We start from the raw sequence: 20,094 nt of genomic DNA, 5'->3' as shown, positions 1-20,094 counted from the left end.
GAATAAACAAGCATGCAGCAGTTCCACACAGCTTCCACCTCTGTCTGCTCACTATGAGGAACGTTTTTAGAGAAAAGACTGCAAAATTCTGAAACTACTGACCTGTGTCTTGTAGCACTGAGCTGTCTGTTCAGTCAATGCCAGCCTCTGCAGAGATGCAGAACTCTTAGAGCAGTACCAAGCAAGAAATCTTTGGCTCACAGCTTGTGTAAAAGCTCTGGTTATCTGCCTTGTGCTGGACTGCTGTTCCCCAAGGCAAGATGGCTATCTACCAGGGCTCACAGAAGCTCCCACTGACACATTGCTGGCCAGACTGTCAACATCATAGCAGAGAGAAGAGAGAGTCAGTCTAAGAAAACGAGTGTTTAATCAGGAAACAAGAAGAGACAAGTGATAAGAAACAGGAGAGTAATACCCCAGCCAAAAGAAACACGATTGTACAACTTGGAACAACCAGGATCAAAACATCCTATGAGCCAGCAGTGCCCAGTGATGGGACACTCCTGAAAAAGAACCCAAGTACTTCTGTCTGTCTCCAGGTAGCTCAGTGCAGTTATGGACTCTGACTGCCCAAGCTCCAGCCTCTGCCCTCAGCAGGTGCTGCAGAAAGCCACAGAGATGGCCCCAGCCCTGCTAATCCAGTCTCAGCTTCTCTCAACAGGAGGTGCTGAAAGGAATAGAGGGGCACTGTGCACAGCAATCCCAGCCTCTCCCAACAGGAGATGGTGTGTAGAGTAAGAGAAGCCCATACAAAAAAAAGAAAGTTTACATATTTATAAATGTCAAAATAAATATTTAAGACAGAATCCCCCACCCCTCTAACACGTGCGTAATCAGACTGCAAACTGCTCGCAGGACAGCCTCCAGGGGCTCAGGGAAAAAAGCAGCGACTACACCACAGGGCAGCCAGTTCAACTTCCTTCTCATTTCCTGATGCTTCTGAAGCCTGCAGCCCATGGAGGAGGAAGAGGAAGAGCGAGCAAAGCAGAGCGCCAACACGCAGCAGTGCTGGAGAGGAATGTCATGGTATAAATACATCAGCTCAGTGGTTTCCAACAAGTTAAAACTAAATAAAAAAGACACCATAAGGAAGGATGGTATAAATGGAACTACAGCTATGCGGGGCAAAGGTTGCGCGTCCATGGAGCTCCGCCTGCCGTCACGGCGAGAAGGTGGTCATTTCCAGAGAAACCCTTTGCCACAGCTCCTTTGTCTGCTTGCTGCGCTTTAGGTTCTGGAGAATATCATTGAACTGCATCACACCCATGGGAGTCAGGCAGAAGGCGATTCTGGCGCTGCGGATGGCATTCACAAAGTCATCATAGTCAGCTGAAGTGAGATGGATCAGCCGATGATGGATGTACTGGACGGGAACAGGGAAAGAGACTTAAGGTATTTGTTCACCACCCTCATGTTGATGACACTCAGAGGAGCTACCGGTGCACATGATCCTGTTACCCCATGAAAAGTACCAGGATTCAGAAGCTCTGACAGAGGAGAGCTAGCTCAAAGGACAGCAATGTTATATCCCGCATCTTAACATAGCCAAGGTGAGTGCCCCCTCAGAGCACCAAAATGCACCACACAGCATCAGCAGGCGTTCTTTCCCTCATGAGCATCAAATTGTGTCACAGTACAGCACAAAAGGGCTAGCTAACACCACCCTGCCACCCACCAGCATCTAACTCTCACACCATTCATTCTGTAGGTTATACTTGGGGATGTCTTTGCTAAGGTGTATGGAAGGAGTAAAGATTACAATACAAAACATCTCTAGATTTAGCACTGTCACTTCCATCAGCTTCTCAACTAAGGCCCAAAAACTGCAGGTCCAGCTTCTGCAAAATCTATTTCCCTAACACAGCTAAGAAAAAGAGCTCAAGTGAACAAGTTGTCAATTCTCAAAAAGATCACCTAGGAGATAGGACAGCTGATCCAAACTGGACAGTATGTCTACTGGTCATTTATTCAAAAGAAGATGACACACACAGGGTGTCCTGTTCATACTGCTTTAAGGAACAGGCAGCTCTGGTATTCCAGCTGGCTCACTGAAACACACTTCTGGATTCATTAAATCCTGAGATATCTCATCTATACTGGTAACTGACCAAACCACTTCCACTATTAGTGTCAGCACTGGCACACCAGACTGCCATGCCAGGGCTTCATGACAGGCTACAAACAAGGAAAGAAAGAAAAAAAATAAAAGCCCAACGTAATAATAATAAAAAGCTAGGAAGGGAGGTGGACAGGGGCTTTAAAACCCAGCAAAGAAAACATTCAAATATGGATAGCATCTGGCAGGGGGAGGAAGAGAACATGAAACAGAACCCTGGAAGAAACACTGAAAACTGAACACTGGAAGAAAGAAGTAGCACAATGAGGTCCTTTGTGTGAAGCCTCCATACAGGCAAGCAACACCTGCTCTAGACCCTGTTGAAGGTGACAGATGCATCAGACAGTGGACCAGTTCAGCTACCACCACCCAAGTTGCCATCCCCTCTGCAAACACACACACACACTGAGGTAGTACCTGCGAGACAGGCAACAGCCTGGCAACTTTGCTAGGCAAGAAGACAAACCACACATTACCTGCATGTAGGCCTGCTGGCACCTCTGCACTAGCTGGTGGAAGGCAGGTGTGCGCAGATGGTTGTGCAGATGGGCGGGGTTGAGCCTCTGTAGAGCTTCCATGATGATCTCCTGGAGCACAAAAGGGCTCAGCACACCCTTGGCTGCACCAAGGCAAAATTGATGCACATAGTTTACACCTGCACAGGAAGGAGAAATCAGAAAAACAGAGTTAGGATAATAGACACACAAGTCAAGTACTTCCCAGCAAGAACCTGGATTTGGAGCATGTTCTTCTGAGTGTAATATATCCTCCAGCAGGCTTGGGGGAGATAGTTTAGGAAACTCACAGGGATGAGAGATCATTCTGATACATTCCCTAAATCTGAGTGGAAACAAAGAACTACCCTCAGTCACTGATATTCCTGATTCATCTGTCTTATAAAGGTGTTATGAAAGAAAAACTATGAGGCAAGGTAATTACATAGGCAAGGATACACTGCACTCCTTCCATTGTTCCCTGTCTGCTCATCTAGGAAGCATCTACAGCCCCAACACTCGGGTCTTAAGGAGGCTGGAAATAGTAAAGCTTCCCCACTGACGCCTACAGTGGAGCTGCCCTAGCAGCAGAAGCCATGCCACTAGACAGGTTGTATGCAGACTGGTTTGTTGGTTTAAGAAATAACTGCGGGGGGAGAAACAATCAAACAAACCAAAACAAACAAAAAAGATCCAAGAACAAAGTGGAACCTAAACCATTTGTTTAATGAACAGGTAGTGTAAGCACAGTCTTCACAGAAGATGCAAACATACATAAGAAAGAGGCATACCTACATGACAGTAGAAAGGGAGAAAGTTGTTGTAGAAGAGATACAAGCTCTGATCCCTATCCAACCTCATGCCTCAGCATGCCTACAGAACCCAGAAATGGGACAACTGCCTGCACGAAAGAGCAGCAGGGTACTTCTGAAATATTTTCAGATATGGGATCAGGTATCAGGTTCACCCAACCCTTGAAGTTTCACTCTTTGGAGAGCTCTTTCCCACCATGGTCCAAATCCCAGCAAGTAGATTTCTGCTGAAGTACTGCTCTGAGCCTTACCTAACTTTGCAGCTAACCCAAGGAGCCATTTTACATCCTCTGTGTAGGGTGGGCTGCGGGAGAAGTTGTTTGGATGGTCGTTGTGAGCTCTTCGGCCAAGCATCTCCAGAGCCAGCATCCCTGTGAGAAAGGGGCAGCCAGAGTCAAGCAGCACTCCTGCCCAGTTATGCTTAGTCTAGCACTTCTCATTGCAACACAACTTGATGGCCTGCCCTTCAACAACAGAAAATTCCTAGCTGCAAAGAGTTCAGAATGAAACAAAAGGCCCAGCTTGGAGCCTGTCACCAAAAGAAGTATCTGCAAGAACATCTGGATCTGCTACTCCAGGCTGGGAAATGTACACAACCACCACCCCTGAATATTACAGTATCACAGTATCACTTAGGTTGGAAAGGACCTCGAGGATCATCGAGTCCAACCTATCAACACAGACCCCATGACTAGACCATGGCACCAAGTGCCACGTCCAATCTCCCCTTGAACGCCTCCAGGGTCGATGACTCAACCACCTCCCTGGGCAACCCGTTCCAATGACGAATGACTCGCTCGGTGAAGAACTTCCTCCTCACCTTGAGTCTAAACCTCCCCTGGCGCAGCTGCAAAGAGATGGTTCACTAGCTTCTACAGCAGGGTCAAGCAGAAAAGCAGGCTGCACTACAATGCATTTGCTCCAAATTTTGCAGCAAATCAACCTACTCAGGAGCAAAGATGAGAGGCTAACATCAGCCTGCAAACTTTTTGCTTATTCCATTACAGCTCTTCACACAAATCCTCCTATTTAACAAGTTTTAAAATGCCAACAGGCACTATGTCTTGATCTTCTAGACCCTCTTCCCTGCCCTTCCTTTTCTGTTACTCAGGCTACTGAACAACTTTCCAGGCTTACCTGAGCTTACCACTGCAATGTTTCCAATGACACATGCACCCTTTCTGGCTAATGAGCAGTTTCTTCTCTAGTTTCAACACCACCACCACCACCTCAAGCAAGCTCAATTGAGCCTTCCTTTGATTTTCTTGCTGTTTCTGTTGATTTGCTGCCCTATGCTGGTTTTGCTTACATTAGAGGCTCCCTCCTCCTTCCTTAAGTATCCACTGGGTTGGACCATGACTGTAAGAGTAGCTGACTACTGACTACTAAGTAGCTGACTACTACTGACTACTAAGCTCAGTCAGAAATCCCAAGACGCCCTTGTACCAATGGCAGTTCAGGCAGACTGTACTTCCTCATAACCTGTGTGACTGGGGAAGGAATGCTAATTACATACCTGCACTCCACAAAATGTAAGTTCCCTCCATGTAGGTCTTCAACAACCTAGCTAGAAGGGCACAGATCACATCCCTCTGTGCTTCTGGAGACTCAGCTGGTATTTAACCAGAAGTGTGCCTTCACCATCCCTGAGCAGCAAGATCTGAACTCCATTTTTTTCATCGTCACAACTTACACAATTGCAAAGCCCTAACCAGAGTCCTTCACGTACAATGCAAGAGTCTGCCCAGCTCTAACCCACTTAGCTTGATCTTCTACTCTGATGGCTCTTAACAGCAACTGTTTAACATGTTATTGCTTTGTCTCCATTTTTAGCCTCCATGTGTGATCACAAACTGGATTTCTCTATGTAGCCAAGATGCCATCATCCCCACAGGTGCACTAGCAAATTGCCAAGTGACAGTGAAAACTTGCAGCCCTGCCCTGAATCCCTCTCAAGGAGGCCACAGAAACCCACTTGGCTGTCCTTACCAACTCGGTATGCGGAGTGGAGGTAGTGCAGACCCTGAGGGCTCACGGGCTGACTGTGCTGCTCATCCTCAGCAGGAAAACCCCCTGTAACAAGGGAGTTGGGCTGTGAGGACAGAGTTGTCAAGGAAGCCCCCTGAATCGCTGGGAACGTTGATCCTGCATGGACACTTCCTACTGAAGAGAGCAAAACAGCAGCATTAGGACCCACCACCAGCTTTAAAGGTTTACCTTGGCCATCATCTCCCTCACCTGACCACCCCCTGCCAATGTTGTGTTCTGTTCTCTTAAACAGAGTGAATGACAGACTTGCAACTGAAATACAGTGGGCTTGGAACATCATCATTTCATTTGCAAGCTGGGCCCAAAGGGGGGCAGTTACATGCTTGTCCATCTCTTTTGCAGTATACTGTCAACATGTACATTATCTACCTTTTAGACAGAAATACATGTGCTGACACAAAGGTCTTTGCTATTATTAAATTATGTGCCTGGTTCTGATTTCTTGCCCAAGGAAACAAGCATGTGTATGTCTACACCTGATGAGAAACTGCAGAGAAAAATCACTGAGCAGGAACAGTGTGAAGATCAAGTCCAACATTGTGAGGTTCCTCCGCTTCTACTGTAACACAGTTATCACCCAGTCCAGCCACTATGCAGGGAGAGGGATGGATAGCCTCCAATCCATCCTTGGGAAGAACAGCCATTGCATATGCTGGGAGCACATATCAATAGCAAAGCAACTTGAAAAGCTGTCACCTTCAGACACTGAACTAGGATGAGCAAAATCAAGCAAAATCTATTATATTGTACCACCTATACTTGTATTGACAGCAGTTAATACTGAGCCATTAAGTTGCACTCTGACAACAGACTCAGGTTTTAACTTTCCCTCTCAAGAAAGGTACAGAGAGGAAAAAGCTTGGGAATTCCAGAGCAGAGATGCCATTAGGTGTGTGCATGTTGTTACCCTTATTTTCACATCTTCTCTGTGGTGCTCAGTACAGCAGGTTGGGCAATGCTCTAGGTTCCGATTTCTCCTCTTCCCCTGCCACCTCTGCCTTTTGCTTCCTTCTCCCCTCAAATGTTTACTAGTGAATAGTTGAATAACTGAGAACAATGTGCCTCCCAGGAAAGAGCTGTCTGACCTTCTGAACCAAGCAGACACACAGTACCAAGTAACTCAAAAAGTGAGGCAAAAATCCATGCTGCCTTTGAAGTCTGGCCAAGGAGAATAACCTGTAAGAATGGGCTGAATTGCTGCCAAAGCTCAAGTGTCATGGTGTGACCATGTACTCCAGGAATAGTAAAATAGTATTTTCAGAAGTGAAAATAGAAGTTTATGCAAGCCATAAACAATAGCAACTGGAAAGGGTGGGGTTGGCTTTGCCTTTCATTATTCAAGTGTTCTAAGGTGACTCAGTAGTTCTGGCAGATTTGTAACTCTTTGGAGAAATATAGAAACGATTTCTCACACTTTACAGCATCAGCCGAGGACTAAGGCTGTCAAGCATTAATGCTCTTCAGATCCTGAGGCATTCAGGACTATTCTGATTGCTTTTGTGGTGGCTTTTTGGCATCAAAATGCAAGATAAAAATAACCAAAAAGATTCTCCTGACAATCTGGATAAGGAGGAGGCCAACACAACTCCAAAACATTCCCACACACCAGTGTTCCAGCTCCCAGTGTTTCCCAGTCACCAGTGTTTGGTGACTTGTGAAACACTGATAAGCACATGTTCAAAGAGGCAAACACAACTGCCTTTCCAGTGAGGAGGCCTGGGTCATGATTGACCTACTGGTGCAAAACTGCATGGCAATGACAGCATGTCCACAATTCGCTCATCTGTTGTTCCAGTGCTGCACACTATTTGATGGGTCTTTACCATCACTCTAGCCCCAATACAACATATATGCAATTATTCAGATTGTCACTGATATATCCTGTCAAAACATCCAACATCTCTCCAGAAGTTCCACCTTTTGGGTACTGACTGGCACCAATCCCTTCAGGCAGGAATGACATCTATTAGAGCTACTGTAGCAGAAGTCTGCCTGCACTCTCTCTTCATCTCATTAAAAGAAATCACAAGAGCCTGCTCAAGGATCATCTATGCTCATCTTGCCCAAAGGAGATGGGGTGAATAAAGCTCTTTAAGTCACAAGGGCCAGGAGGGCTCCAAACGCACTTTAGTCTGAGAAGCCAGAGTATTCTCATACTGGAGATACTGGAGAAATTAAAACTTCTCCAGCTGAATCAGGCCTCTTCATGAATCCCAGTACCACTGGGTACCCACATTTTTAGGATAGAGGGGATTTGGCCATAACCCTTTAGTGCAAGAGTCCTAGTCCCACCTGTGATCAACGAGGAGTGGGACTTGACTGAGGTACAGTCAATCAACCCATGCTGCACACAGCACGGAGCTGGAACACTTACTCGCTACGTTGGAAGACAGAGACAGTCCTGTCTCACTGTGATAGGGATGCACTGCGATCTGCGTCATGGATGGGACGGGCACGCCGGGGAATGACACTGCTGTAGCTGCCAAGGATGGTTTGGCTACCGAGTAAGGGTACTGTGCTCCTATGAATGCTGGATGAACACCCTAAAATGGAGGACAAGTAACAGTCATTTTCTACTTCTTCTGACCATTCAGAAGTAGTCCAAAACACAGTGGCACCACACAAACCCCAAAGGATGGCAAGTCCCAGCTGAAAAGGGAGAAAAAGCAGCACAGAAACTACGTGCATCCCATGATCATTGTTATCTGCTTGCTTCTCCTCCTTTCAAATCTAAGTTTGCAGGAAGTCACTCTAAGAACTTTCAGAAACAGGCAGAGGTTAAATGGACCTTCCTTTGGCTTTCCCCCTGTAGTCTCTATTTAGCCTGAAAGCTTTCAAGAAAACAAGCTGTCTGCCCAGTGCCTTCTGACAAACCATAGAGCAACAAAGTTTAAAACTACCAATGTATTATCTTCTGTATTCTCTTGAGACTTGAAATGCACCCACCACACTTTAAATGCTCTGTATTATGCAAAAGTTGACACGGGGAGCCAAAGCGAGTATCACAAATTGGCAAGTAAGCCAGAGCAATAGCTAGATCTCAAGCCATGGCAGGTCTGAGCCCCACACTCTCCCCATTCTGATGCACTCCCTCTGGAAGCAGCCACACAAAGTCACCATAAATGAATAGGGCACAAGTGAAACTCACCTGCGGGTACGCTGAGCCAGGGACCGGGAAGACAGCTGGGCGTGGCATGTGCTGGATGGTGTGTCCAATATACTGGGGGTTACAGGGGATGTGAGTCTGAAGGGTAGTGTAAGGGTGGAGACCTTGTGTGTGTGTGTGTGCCATTGCTGGCCCTGCCATGGTGTGCTGCTGGTACATGGTAGACCCCACAGAGATCACTGGCATGACTGTTGCTGCCGCAGTTACCGCAGCTGCCACTGTTACAGTGGTTGGCTCAGAGGTCACCCGGTTGTCTGTCAACCCATGTGCTGCTTCAGAGGCAGCCCGTGCACCGCTGGCACTGCAGCCAGTGGCACCTTCTCTCTGGGCTGGGGTCCCACCAACAGTCTGTTCGTAAAGCCAGTACCACTGGTGAGCTACTTCAAAGAGGACTTCTGGGTAGACACCACCTCCTTTGGCTGTCTCTTCTACTGCCATACAGGCCTTTTCCAGCATCAGATTGTCCTAGAAGCAATGAAAGAAAGGCAGAAGTGAAGAATGCAAAACTAGACACATGAAATGGCAAAAGTACAACAGGAGAAATGTGTAAGGCACTCTAAAATGGCAGGTGCTGTGGGGAAGCAGACAGATCACAACTATGCAGCAGAATAACCAGAATTATTTGTGAAACATGAGAAATCCACAGAAATGGGATTAGGGCTGTCTAGTGGAACAGCTGAGCCCATTGCACAAGAAACAGCATGTGCTTGATGCTAGGAATCAGCTTGCACTAGCCAGTCCCCATGCCAAGCTCACCTGCTCTTTACACTGCACCAGAGCCCTCTGGATCTCATTTGGATTCAGCGCATGGGCATGGGGCAGGCAGCTGAGTGCCAGCTCAGCAGCTGCCCGCACCATGTTGGAGTCTCTGGCCCGTGAAGCTCTGTCTGCCAGTGATGCCACCTCTGGAGGAGTCAGATGTCCATCCCAACACTCCACCAAGATGTTCAAGGCTGCACTACCAATCTCCATTGCCTGCCCTAAAAGGAAGAGAGAAGATTCTCACACCACTGTCTGCCCAGCACAGTTCCAATCAGCTTTTCCTCAACAGAAATTGCACTCCTCACTTTCTTCAGGAGCAATGAAATAGCCCAGTTGCTCCCTTTAGGCTTCAAATCAAATCTAGCCTCTTCTTCACAAAACACAAAGACAGGCAAGAGCCCTCAATAAGCAAGTATTGAGTGAAGGTACCATAATCACAGTTAAGGTAAAGATGCATTTGAGGCAGTGAGAGAAACTTGCTATATCTGATTTCACTACCCACAAACCACAGCTTGGCCTACTGCTCTATTTCCATCATGTCAGGAAAATATGAATTTCCAAGGTGTGTTTTTCAAGCTCTAGAAGCCATGTGGATAAAAAACAGGCAGTAGGCCTGGGTGCAAACAGAAGGAAGAAAGTGAAACACTGAAAACAGCCAAAGAGCACGTTCAGACTTTACAAATGTCTGTCTCTTCAGCAGACCCCTGATGCAGAAGCTAAGACCAGTGTGAGAAGACTGAAATATGTTTCAAACAAGAAACAGATCAGAAGAAATTCCCAGACCAAAGCAAGCACTACTGTGTATATCATAGGTGCTTAGCTTCTACTGCCAGCTGAGCCCACAGCTTACATGAATACAACAGCACATCAGCATCATCATTTTTGGGAATAAGCTTGCCTCCCTCTCCTCCTTTCTGCCCAAAAGTAAGCTTCCCAATAAAGATTTGCTGCAACCTGTGATCCAAGAGACATGGGATGAGTATGTTCGAGAGAGCCAGTTGGGAGACACAAAGTTGTGCAGCCCTAGTGCATACAGTCCAATCTCAAACGCGCAGAGATGAAGGTTGCGGTGTGGTCCCTGGTGCCCACCACTGGAGGAAGGGTGGGTGAAGATAGAGGTACTGCTGTTTCCACCTGCTTTGATAAGGACTGTCTTGGCCAATTCAAAGTAGAAGTGAGCAGCTGCCTCTGAGGGCTGGTTTGGGACATGAGGAGCATGGCTCTCCAGCCGTCTCCCTTTGTATCTAAAAGAAAAAGACAGAGGAACCTTTCAAATAGCAACAAGTACCCCAAGTTCACTACCTGAAGTGGAGAGTTCCTGTCTATAGGGTCCAGAGGAACCAAAGAAAATTCTCTCAAGGAAGTACTTCATGATGCACATGCTGCCTTCCTAGCATCAACATCTAGAGGTTGCCTCTGCACATTGGTATTATTCATTACCTGCCAACTTCCACAGTCTTTGCACGGGCTCCCCCACTGGCTCTCCTACTGCCACTGGAAGATGAAGATCCCAGTGAATCACTTGAAGAACTGCTGATGCTGTCACTGTCCTGTCCTCTGCCCCAAGATGTTGCTGCCCATCCTCCACGTAGTGGACGCCGACTGAGTGTTGGAGAACTGTCAGAGGTAGTTTCAGGAGCGCTGCTGTCAATACTAGCCATGCCTACAACACCAGAACCAACACAGTAACATCACCTGGTTTGGTCTCAGTGCTATTTTATAGTTCTCAGATTAAAAAAGCAGAAGAGTCCAAGAACAATGCATCTTTATTTCCCTCTGTACACTATCCCAGCCCCTGACTCCATCTGCCAAGCTTTATGGCAGAGTGTATATATATTTGATTCTTGTTACAGAGTCAAGTCCTACAGATCATATGAGTATGAAGAAAATCCTTCTTGTATATGCTGCACAATATACACAAAGGCTTTTCAGATTCTCGACCTCTAACTTACACACTTCTATTGAAGTGCAGAGAAGCAGTGGTTCCTTACACAAACAAACTCAGTTTCTGGACCCAGGAACAGAGTGCTCTACTTCCAGAGCCCAGCAGTCATTCAGGTCCAGACATCTAATCCATCACCCAGAACATACCTGGTGTGAGAAAGGTATGGTAGCTTCCCAAACACCTCAGAGACAATCCATTGCTTCTGAGGCACAGGAAAGACTGCCAAGTAGAATGAAAGAGCAAGAGAACTGCCAAAACCCCAGCAGGCTACCTAGATGCTATAAGAACTACTCAGTTTCTACCTGTGTGTTTCTTCTTCTGCCTGACAGGTGAACCCCAGCATCTCCCATTGTATCCACCTCGGCTTCCAAGGGCCAGACGACTGGGGACCTTTCCCTCTTGTTTCAAGACGGTGGCCTCTGCAGCTGGCTCACAAGGGGACCTCTGAGAGCTCTCTGCATAAACAGGACAGTGACAAGGTAAGCATTCTGGTTTGTTCTGTACCTCTAAATCCAGATGTGGCTATTTCAGATATAAACAGCAAAAGAAGTGGGATGTTTATAAAACGCGTGGTATTTTTGAGCAGGATTATCTCTGTTTCGTTTCAGTACAAAGCACATCATCTGATACCAGGCCACAAACATTTTATCTTAATGAGCCAAAATTTGGAAAAATTGCTGCATGTACAGAAAAATTTTAGAATTAAAAATGTTCCAGGCAACCCCAACTTTACTGCAGTCACCCTCAACTGGTATTGATCTGTGGGAAGAATTAAGAGAGCACTTGCTTTCCACCAAATGTTGCTCTGTGTGATGTTTGCCACCAAAGTGGAGACATAGCTTGAAGAAAACCACATTTAACTCTAGTGTCCTTCAGCAATCTTAGTTACATATCTTGTACCTGGCTCAGTGTGTAACTTTGAAGTCATGCACCTCTGTGACACAAACCTACAGGTTGGGAATCATAGTAGTTTTGTGTTAACTGATCGTAGAACTGGTTCAAGATAGGAAAACCTGAAAATTAGCTTAAATTTCTATGCAGTGAGAATATATACAAAAATAGAGCCAGACAAACAGACCATGGGGAAATTACATTCCAGTAAAGCAGACAGATTATAGTATAATCTACCACTGACTACCTCCCAAATCAGACCCCCAAAAAAATGCACAGTTCCAGGTTTGTACTGCTAACAGAAGGGTTTCGGTGTAGCCCTTGCAAAGCACCTCTTACCCTGTGTACTCTTCTCCACAAAGTTCTCAGGACTGCTCTGGACTGCAGTGCTTACAGCAGCTTGCTGAGTAACAGAAGTCCCTGGAAGCTGCTGGATAGCTGCAGTGGACTGGGCAGCATGTTTAGAAGGAGATTTTTGATTTGCTACTGCAGGTTTGCTGGATGAGTAGAAAGAACTCAGAGTCTGTGGTTTGTGAGTTTGACTCTCTCTGTCCAGGAGTTTGTCTAAAATCTTTAACAACAAGGAAAAACGAAAAAAAAGGTGAAAGGGGGAGGGGGGGTAAAAGAGATGCATTACACTAAGACATACAGGGAAATCAGCTTCATGGTGGACAATAAATTCCATTTGTTGGATTAAAAAAACCCAAAACATTTATTTTTTAGAAAGCAGGCAACATCTTCCTGCACTGAAGATCAGCAACACCAAGTTGAGAGCCATGTGCTCTGTATTACTGAGGAAGCAGAGATTCATTTGTACTCTGTAATATCCCCATGTTCACTTCAAGCAGCCACTGGATTTACTCAAAAAGCACCCAAGACTCACAATACAGAAGTAATCCTGGTACATCAAGGACAGAAAGGAGGACTCTGTGTTTACTTCTGCTAGTAAGGACCTGGGGGTGCTGGTGGATGAGAAGTTCAACATGAGCCACCACTGAGCACTTGCAGTCCAGGAAGCTAATCACATCCTGGGCTGCATCAAGGCAAGCATAGCCAGCAGGTTGAGGGAAATGATTCTCCCCCTCTACTCTGCTATGGTGAGACCCCACTGGGAGTACTGTGTCCAGTTCTGGAGCCCCTATTACTGGAAGGATCTGGAGGAGCTGGAACATGTCCAGAGGAGGGCCACAAGGATGATTACAGGGCTGGAGCACCTCTCCTATGAGGACAGACTGAGGGAGCTGGGGCTATCCAGTCTGGAGAAGAGAAGACTCTGAGAAGACCTAATTGTGGCCTTCCAGTATCTTAAGAGGGCCTACAAGAAAGCTGGTGAGGGACTTTTTAGGCTGTCAGGTCATGATAGGACTAGGGGGAGTGGAAAAAAAACGAGAAATAGGTAGATTCAGGTTGGATGTTAGGAAGAGGTTCCTAAACTATGAGGGTGGTGAGACACTGGAACAGATTGCCCAGGAAGGTGGTGGAAGCTCATCCCTGGAGGTTTTTAAGGCCAGGCTGGATGTGGCTCTGGGCAACCTGATCTAGTGTGAGGGGTCCCTGCCCATGACAGGGGGGTTAGAATTAGATGATTCTTGAGGTCCCTTCCAACCCTAACAATTCTATGATTCTTTGATTCTAAGTACAAGAATTCTGTGCTCACCATGAGTGTGACAGAGCATTTATTTGTAGATGACTGATATCTCCTATTTCCAGGAGAAGACTATAGCAAATATGCTTCTCCTTTGGGAGACAGAAAGACCCTAATACTTTTATTTGGTTAGAATGTTTCTGAATATAAAAGATACATAAAACCCTTCTCTTCTCCCAGGCAACCAGCACCAGAACAAGAGGACCCAGTCTTAAGCTGCACCAGAGGTAGTTTAGGCTTGAGGTGAGGAGGAAGTTCGTCATAGAGAGAGCCGTTAGCTGTTGGAATGGGCTGCCCAGGGAGGTGGTGGAGTCACCATCCCTGGAGGTGTTCAAGAAGGGACTGGACATGGCACTTCATGCCATGATTTAGTAGTCATGAGGTCTTGGGTGACAGGTTGGACTTGATGATCTTTGAGGTCTCTTCCAACCTTATTGATTCTATGAATATTCATTCAGCATTTTTTGGTATTTATTCCTCCCTTGAGAAGGGGCAGAATTTTACTGTCTCTCTTGCATGGGAAATTAAGGCACAAGTGGACTGAACTAACATAGCAAAGAGGTGAGAGTTAAGAAACTAAGGCTTTTCTAGATACACTGTTCTGTAAGCCAATACCCCTGCAGCAAAAGAGAATCAATCCCCAGGTCTCACACACAGTGTACACAGAAAGCAGTGAAAATTTATCTCCTGACTGGACCTTAAGAAACCTATAGAAAAAGTGCCTCTTTTAGGTCAGTGCACACTGTGTCTTCAGATTTTTGTATCAGCAGAAGGATATAAATACCACCGTGTGGCTTTGTAAATCATCGGTACATGACACAGCAACTTAGGCTCACTGGCAGAACTATCAAATCCATCAAAACTCTTCTTTTACTCTGCATCATCTTCTTCCATTCTATGGGGAAACTCACCTTCTTCAGCTTAGACTGATCATCCTTGTAAGTAATCATCAGAGCCACTGCCAGATCCCCCTTCTCCCTTCGGGTGCCTTCACACAACAGAGGATGTTCTGCTTCACTGACAGTTGTTTTCATGCCTGCAGGCCAGAAAAGAGGATGACGAGACAACTGAGCCTATGAGACTACACTGCATCCTGAGTACTAACTAAACCTCAGATTATTTTACTCTCTTTATTCTCACAGGCAAAAAAAAAGACACACATACCCCACCCCATTTTTCTGCTAAGTTCAGAAATAAGTCATAAATAAAACCAGAAGCTGATGTCTGTCCCAGAATATCAAGTTTGCCACAGCTGTCAGAACAGCCAGAGAGTCCAAGCAGGCTCACAACTCCATGTTGAAACAAACTTTTCCAGTTTCTACAGATGCTATGAGCCAGCACTGCCACACCATAAAGTACTCATGTTCCACATTTCAGATATGAGGAAACAGAGGACAGGCCTTATTTAATCTATTATATTTCTTTTACAAGCTGCTTTTAAACAGGCACACAGTATTGTCAACATAATATACAGGATCAGCACTTTTTGCAGAAGCTGATAAATGAGGCAAGAATTCAGTATTATTATATGATGGTGAATTACATAATGCTTAAGAATACTTCTGCCAGTCTTTCACTATCATTGTCCAACCTATTCTGAAAAAATTGCCTTTCTTTTCTGAAACCAACTATCAATATTAAAGCCCAGGCAAGTGCATCTTTTGCAATAAAAAAGCAACAGGAAAGCTAAAATTCATGTTACTGCTTTAACACTCTTCCTGTCCTGTATGCCCCTTTCATCTTCCACAGCTTTGTAAAGGCATCTCAACCCTGGCACATAGAATCCTTCTGCATCTGGTTCTCTCCAACAGAGTAAACACTTTCCTTTCTGCACCAAACTGGAATGAACTGCTAGCTCTAACTAACCAAAATGAGGCAGGATGTAGTACATAGATGAAGAATGACAGAGTTTTCCTGTAAAAGATTCTTACCAAGAGCAGCAACAGCTGCCTCAAAACCAAGCTCTTCATCTCCGGTCATTTCAGTATTCCAGTTACGGCTTGGTGGTCTGAAGCCTGTAAGAGAAATCACTGAGAGAAGACAATACAATTAACACACAGCTCTCTAAATTAGGACCTCAAGGCAAAAGCCATTTCTGAGAGCTTTCTGAATTTGCAGAGCTTCCTGTTGTCCTATTTATCAGTTTCAAGTCCACTGAATTGTCTTGGGTTTTTTTCCCTTTCTGCCCCTAAACTCAGAAGACTCTGCGGCAGGTATATTGCCAGGTCAGTTCAGGCTGTTGTGTTCTTTTTTTAAAGACAAGGTCTATATTAGCTTCCTCTAAATATAACCAGCATAACAGTAGACAAGTCAGTCATTTATAACTACTTTACAAACATAGCACACTGAAATGTGCTAAGTTTCCAGTTGTTTTCAAGTGTAAGGAGTGACAGGTCCCCTGAGGCCCAAAAATCTCTAAAGCTACATGAAGGGAAGTGCAAGCAACAGTTGCAAAGGATAGGTTGTTCTTATACATAACACAGTTTCTCATTGAAAAGCCCTCAAGACCTGGCATCTCAGAACATGCCCTTCGCACATTCAGGATAGTGCAGACAGTACCTGGAGTGCACAAGACATCAAATATAAAGCTAGCCAACATCAGAGGCAAGACAGGGCGGTAATCACATAGTGTCCCTTCTCGTAGCTCTTCAGCTTTTCCTCGAATAGTGTTCATCTCATTAGTGCCCAAGGGAATCTTCTTCAAGAGGGCTGCAATCTCAGACTCCTGATGTGCCAGCTTCACCTGGTTGTATCCACAAGGAAACAGAAGCAGTTGTCATCAGCACAGGCCCTACAGGCAGTGAATAAGTTTTCTGAATAAAATACAGCAATAGTTTCTATTGGTTCATTAAGTTATATCCGCTCTTAGCACCCCAGCCATTACATTTTTGAATCTAACAGAATTCTTGCCTCATATTTATGCACTTTTTTTTTTTTAACCCAAATATTCATTCTTGAGCTGCATACAGAAACACAATGCAGCAGCTTTCATAACGACATCAGGAGAAAGGTTAGACTGGATAAGCCAGTGAAAAAAGTGATTACTCACAACTGCAGGACAAAAAGGATGCTGTGTTAAGTAACATACCTAGCTGAGACAACAGAGACTGACTAGCAGAAGAACGGGTATGGAGTGGCAGCACACACAGGAAGAAGTTCTATACAGAAAGAGTGATTGCGCTATGGAATGGGCTGCCCGGGGAGGTGGTGGAGTCGCCGTCATTGAAGGTGTTCAGAAGGAGACTTGATGGGGTGCTTGGTGCCATGGGTTAGCTGTTTGGGTGGGTTGGATTGGTTGATGGGTTGGACACGATGATCTTGAAGGTCTCTTCCAACCTGGTTTGGTTCATTCTAAAGGTTTATTCTAACATGCCACCAGGATGAAGACTGTTACATTTCACTATTTTGTGTAATTTCGGCACTCTCTCCCTTCTTAGCACGTGCAAGTGATTGTTTTCTTTTAGGTAGCAAGTGACTGCCAATCTCAATCTTCTAACCAAATCATAAAAAGTACAGATAGCAAAACAAATATAGTTTGCAGATTCCTAGCAACAATACACACCTCCAGGGACTGCACAACTCTGCAGTGAAAAGCAAGGCAGCTGACAAATCATATAGACAAGGTCTTAACTGAACATGCCTTTTTTCTAAACAGGAAGCCTTGTAGTAATCAAGCAGTGCCCAGATTAATACACCTGTACAATGCTTCTGTTCACTTGCCAACACAGGAGGTGTCAGCAAGAGTTACAATTTTCAAATATGTAACATTTGCATCAATTCACCCTGAGGAATAAGTTTCTAACCACTTCATCAATGCAACTATGAATTATTTTCCCTTGATTGGCCAAGCAAGTTGGAAACAGTTAAGTAGTAAGCGGTTGCAATCAAAATAATACATTTATAAATGATTTTATATTTTCAAATATTTCAAAGCCTGTGACTTCACATGAAACAAAAGGCCTGTTGAAATAGGATGTCTGAGTTTCCTATCACTGAAGGTAATGCCATGTGAAATAGTATTTCTAATCACTTCTCTGGCAGATCAGTGTGTGCTAAACGGATGTGCATACAATCCGTTTAGTCCCACTGCAATCAATTTTAAGGAAGCATCTAAAAGCATAACCAAATATCAAGAGTTGAAATGGAAACCACACGACCAAAAGCATTCAAACAGAACAATGTTGCTCATGGATTCATTCTGCTTTTTTTTTTTTGAGATGTTTCATACCTCCAGAGCCTTTGTAGAAGCAGGTGGTCTCTGCAGCTCCAGAGCAAACATTCCTATTCGGAAGGCCAAATTGTGGTACTCCAGTCGCTCACTCAACACCGTCAGCAAGAAAGCAGCTTTAGACAAGGTGTTGGTTGCCATCCATGTCTGCTTGCTGGTTGATACCTTGTTCTTTTTGCCCTGTTTGGGGAGGAATTTGTTACAGGACGCTTTCCTAAATATCCTAAATTATTCTATGCTTGTCCTCCTACTCTTTGCAATAATTAGCAAAATAAAACGTCTATGGATTTTATTCCCTTTGCTGAGGGATCACAACTCACAGTGGTTACTGATAACACCATTACTTCCTCTTTCTCACCCACAGCACACCACAGTGGAAGAGGTGGCTCATTGATAAAACATATGTTCACTACTGGACTGATGCTGTGCAAGCAGATGTTGCATGGGTTCCAAGGGAATCCTTCCACACAACAAACACTGCTTAGTGTCACTACAAGTGATTTTCCAGAAGTTTATGCTTATTTCCTTCCTCTCCCACTCTCTATCCTAAAACAGCAAAACTTCTATTGTTTCCATTGGTGTACATCATGAAACAGGAGACTAAGGTTTTGGAGAGAATCACAAGAAACAGGGTCACTTGCACAGAGCTGCACAAAAATCCAGACATTTTATGGCTGCTATATGATGTCATAGCACACAGCACCAAGTATCTCTTAGACAAAACATCCTCTGAAACTGATGTTAGATAATGTGGTTTGTTCAATTGATTTAAAATACATTCATAAAGGAGCTGCAGCTTTTAACAGCCAAACCAAGCTTCTCTCTAAAGCATAAAGAAAAGTGAAGAAGCTTTTAACTAAATTCACGTTTCTGAAGACTCCAAGTCCTGCTGAATGACCTCTTATCTTTCTCCCTTTTATTCACCTACACACACATAGTGATCAGGCACATGAATGAAATCCGGAAGTTCAATGCAGAGATAGCATCAGTGAAGAGTTCTAAATCACAGCAAATGAGAAATGCCCAGGAATGTGTTGTATCCATCCCACATATTCATTTCAACTTACTCCCTACTCCCAAAACTAGGGAAGGTTTCTCTACCTTAGTTGGTGGCTGCTCCACTTTGAGGTCTGGAGGGTTGGCCAATAGGTCCCTGGCAAGCTCTACGGTTAAGCGGCATGCTTCATTGCTGTATCCATGTGCATGCAGGGCCTCTGCGCAGGCAAACAGAACCTGTGAGAAAGAACAGATGGTCATATTCAAACCACACTCTCCCAGGTTGTAGTTAGCCTGTTCAAACCACTTGTTGTAAAAACTCTGCAATTAATTGCAGCGGTAGGTGTTCTGAGTTCTCCTTTCCTGGACCTTCAACACCAGCCCTTTAAGCATCCCCCCTAAAGCCTTTTCTTCCGTCTTTCCACCCCCTCCTCTCCAAGCACTACAAGAGATCAGAGAATAGCTCAAAAAAACCCTACAGCCCAAACTGTCTGACTGTAACTATTTCCATGCATCTCCATTTCAGCTGCTTCCTCATGTAGGTGTAAGTTCTGGATGTATTTTGAGGTTACTACAGGAATGTGACACAGCCTGTTTAGATTGTGTCTGACTTTCTAGAACATTTCTGCTAACATAGTTGTATTTAACTTTTTCCTGCTGGATACATCTCAGTTTTACTGTTTTAATTTTGGCTCAATTTTGCCACCTCCAAGGGTAAGATTAAATAAAAAGCATACAGTGTTTTCCCTACGTTTACAAATCTTGGAGTGTGAGGTGGGACAAGCTCAATCTGCCATGCACTTGGAGTTCACCCGGAAACAGGGAGTCAAGCTGGGAAACAGATGTCCGATACCAGTGCATTAAGACTGTAGATACCTTATGTTAAGATATGGGTTAGAGCAATACGATAATTAAGCACATAATTTTACAAACGTACTAGGTTAAGCATGACAGATAGGAGGGTGGTAAGACTGTGATGTACATAATAGG

The 20,094-nt window shown here is 44.9% G+C and overlaps 1 protein-coding gene across 2 annotated transcripts in view; it reads right to left on the bottom strand.

Annotated features, from left to right (window-relative positions):
* Nucleotides 1-350: 350 nt before the first annotated feature.
* ZSWIM8 (zinc finger SWIM-type containing 8) overlaps nucleotides 351-20,094 on the bottom strand; it is a 62,482-nt gene continuing 42,738 nt past the window's right edge. The window contains exons 11-26 of one of the 2 annotated variants that reach the window (XM_068139829.1): nucleotides 19,210-19,341; nucleotides 18,109-18,288; nucleotides 16,440-16,623; nucleotides 15,812-15,910; nucleotides 14,792-14,916; nucleotides 12,575-12,806; nucleotides 11,647-11,799; nucleotides 10,840-11,062; nucleotides 10,354-10,643; nucleotides 9,394-9,617; nucleotides 8,620-9,102; nucleotides 7,846-8,014; nucleotides 5,412-5,585; nucleotides 3,674-3,793; nucleotides 2,593-2,771; nucleotides 351-1,363 (exon numbers count right to left, since the gene is read on the bottom strand). In XM_068139829.1, coding sequence (XP_067995930.1) covers nucleotides 1,160-1,363; nucleotides 2,593-2,771; nucleotides 3,674-3,793; nucleotides 5,412-5,585; nucleotides 7,846-8,014; nucleotides 8,620-9,102; nucleotides 9,394-9,617; nucleotides 10,354-10,643; nucleotides 10,840-11,062; nucleotides 11,647-11,799; nucleotides 12,575-12,806; nucleotides 14,792-14,916; nucleotides 15,812-15,910; nucleotides 16,440-16,623; nucleotides 18,109-18,288; nucleotides 19,210-19,341 — 3,171 coding nt within the window. In that variant the 3' untranslated portion in view covers nucleotides 351-1,159. The remainder of the gene's footprint in view (nucleotides 1,364-2,592; nucleotides 2,772-3,673; nucleotides 3,794-5,411; nucleotides 5,586-7,845; nucleotides 8,015-8,619; nucleotides 9,103-9,393; nucleotides 9,618-10,353; nucleotides 10,644-10,839; nucleotides 11,063-11,646; nucleotides 11,800-12,574; nucleotides 12,807-14,791; nucleotides 14,917-15,811; nucleotides 15,911-16,439; nucleotides 16,624-18,108; nucleotides 18,289-19,209; nucleotides 19,342-20,094) is intronic. The other variant, XM_068139830.1, reaches the window with a different exon arrangement.

This window comes from Melanerpes formicivorus, unplaced genomic scaffold, assembly GCF_026170545.1.
Source record: "Melanerpes formicivorus ecotype bairdi unplaced genomic scaffold, bMelFor1.0.p_v2 SCAF_6, whole genome shotgun sequence".
Lineage (NCBI taxonomy): Eukaryota > Metazoa > Chordata > Aves > Piciformes > Picidae > Melanerpes > Melanerpes formicivorus.
The sequence above is the reverse complement of the archived record's forward strand: the minus strand, read 5'-3'. Positions and strand labels throughout refer to the sequence as shown.